The 2500-nt window shown below is 46.0% G+C and overlaps 1 protein-coding gene across 1 annotated transcript in view; it reads right to left on the reverse strand.

Moving 5' to 3' along the window:
* Positions 1 to 2500, reverse strand: part of lamb1b (laminin, beta 1b) — a 28656-nt gene that overhangs the window by 7145 nt on the left and 19011 nt on the right. Inside the window, exons 21-22 of the mRNA XM_079236279.1 lie at positions 2414 to 2500; positions 1667 to 1763 (exon numbers count right to left, since the gene is read on the reverse strand). The exon at positions 2414 to 2500 is cut by the window's right edge and continues 131 nt beyond it. Of these exons, the coding sequence (XP_079092405.1) occupies positions 1667 to 1763; positions 2414 to 2500 (184 nt within the window). The remainder of the gene's footprint in view (positions 1 to 1666; positions 1764 to 2413) is intronic.

Raw genomic sequence — 2500 nt, forward strand, 5'->3', positions numbered from 1 at the left:
ATGATCAAAAACTTGTTGCAGTGTACGCCTAAATGACTCTGTAATCAACAGTTATATGAGACGCGTGGTGTTTGAGATTTTATGTCTCCCGAGGGAAAAGAGACATTTAATAAAAAAGTTTGTTTAGCAAACCTCCAGCAAATAAACTTAGACATGAACGTGACCTTGAAGGTCATACCGACCCTCGAGGCTCGAGGCACTCCGCAGGGCTGGCCTCCCTCGCCAGAGAAGAAGAGGAGGAGGAGGAGGAGGAGGAGGAGGAGGAGGAGGAAGTTTGGTGCAAGTCAGAAAGAAGGAATGCAAGGTTGAAGAGAGGCTTCCACCATTTTTTTATGTGTGATTTATGGAGCAAAAGGTGACGGTTTGGTTAAAAGTTTGTCTTTTTTCATGGTGAAAGATTTCACACCTGTTTTTTTAAAAGCCCATTAAGGTCAGAACAAGCATTGTGATTATGCGTTCGCTCCCCTTAAATCACACCACGCAGACGAGGATACCGACAAGACAAACATTTTAACCTCTGACGTATAAATCTGGACGTAAACGGCGGCGTCTTTAAGAAGCTTCATCGTCGACACTCTTTACTCCCACATATTTCTCAGTATGTGTAAGTGCAGATGGAAAGCGACGCCCAGCTGGTTTAACAGCTCGAGAGACCTTTAGGGAATACAGCAGGAATAATTCAGGGTTCTCTGGGTCCTCTGGGCGTTGGTGCATGACGACCATGGGATGCCTGGGAGTTCTGGAGAACATCTGGCTCTCATGAGCTGGGAATGAGAGGTCATTCCCAGCTCCCCTCCCTCCCTCCCGAGCCCTCTGAGAACGAGCCAGCTACTGTGAGGCACGCATTTTCTGCAGATGGACCATCCGGCAGTTTGTTCAGCGGACAATAAAACTTGTTTTGTGGGGTTCAGAGACTGATTCACTGTTGCTGACGTTTAGTGTTAACCAACTCCAATTCCAGAGACATTTCACAGCCGCCGCTGGTATACGTCCTCATTGATACACACACACACACACACACACACAAAAGATCGGAAAATCATGGAAAAACAAAATAAAGCTCAAGTTCTACAATATGGTGACTCATGTGAGAACTTCAAGTACTTGCAGGGAGAAACAAAGTCAAAGTCAACATGAGAATACAGTACAGGCCGGAAGTATTAGGACAGTGATGTTTTTCAGCACGTTGGATTTTAAATGAAATAGTGAGCATGAGATTTAAGGCTCATGGCCTTATTGGGTGAACAGTGTAGGACGAGGAAGGCCGTTTTAAACATGGTCCCTCTATGTTAGGTCAATGATCTTAATCATACAAACAAGGCGAGAGAGCGGTTCTTTTATGGCCTGACAGTGGCATGTTATCGGCTGGACAGGTCTCGGATCTGACCTCAGCCAAACTGCTGATGTGTTTCACACACTGAGAACCAGAGCCAGTCAGAAAGCTGGAAGTAAATGTGTCTGCTTTACGAAGGAAAACACAAGATTTATTTACAACCAACTATTTAAACCTCTGTTAACTGAGTTGGCCACTAGGGGGCAGCGGAACAAGCTTCAGGTGTTATACATTCACATAAAGTGAAACCGTGAATACTCAGTAATAGAAGCATGATCCTCCTCAGTCTGCTTAGGAAAGGTTCTCTTGTTTGTTCATATATTGGTGACCCACCGTGACATTTGACCTCCGGATCCCCCCAGAAGAGCTCTCTGCATTCCCGACACGTCTTGCCACCAAAACCGGGTTTGCACAAACACTGTCCTGTGATCTTCAAAACACAAAGAACATCAGGTTAACAAAATATGATAAGACATGTTCAGGAACTTTTTGATTAATGCATTGTGCTTCATGTCTTTTCTTTCACACACAGACACAATGGACCTTTGTAGTTTGATACAACTTGCTCCTCTAAGAGAAATGTGTATTCAGTTATCCCACAGTGTATTCTGAAACTTCCTTCCTCTGATGGAGAGCAGCCAGTAAACACAGAAACCCAACTGTTTGTGTGGGCGCACACTATTCTATGTGCATGTTCCCATGCATCCACTTACAGATTTGCGAGTTTGAGTAAAGCAGAGCTGCAGAGAGAAGCAATTTCCAAACAGCTGGAGTCCATACATCACAACAAAAAAAACACAAACACAGGCCTCTGTGATTAGACGGGTTGGTCACAGGGACTTACTGAAGCCCTGCAGCTTTACTCCCAATGAGAGTAGTTTGGGAAAAGGTCCCTCATTGCGTAAAGGAAAACTCACTCAACAACAGTTCATTGAGAGAAAAGACTTTGTGGTGCAGCGTTGGGATTCAGTCCAGCAAAGAGAGCAAATCGGAGCAGCTGCTGCGACGCTAATGCGGGAAACGATGCAGACAGATGTTGGATGTGGACGACCGGTTTATCGCTTGGATTTCCAGACTCACCTCGCCGCAGGAGGATCCGAAGGAGTGGACGGGGTCGCAGTCGCAGCGCTGGCAGCCCGTCCCGCCGGAGATGTTCCACGTGTCGGC

Source organism: Taurulus bubalis (assembly GCF_910589615.1).
Source record: "Taurulus bubalis genome assembly, chromosome: 20".
NCBI classification, from domain to species: Eukaryota; Metazoa; Chordata; class Actinopteri; order Perciformes; family Cottidae; genus Taurulus; species Taurulus bubalis.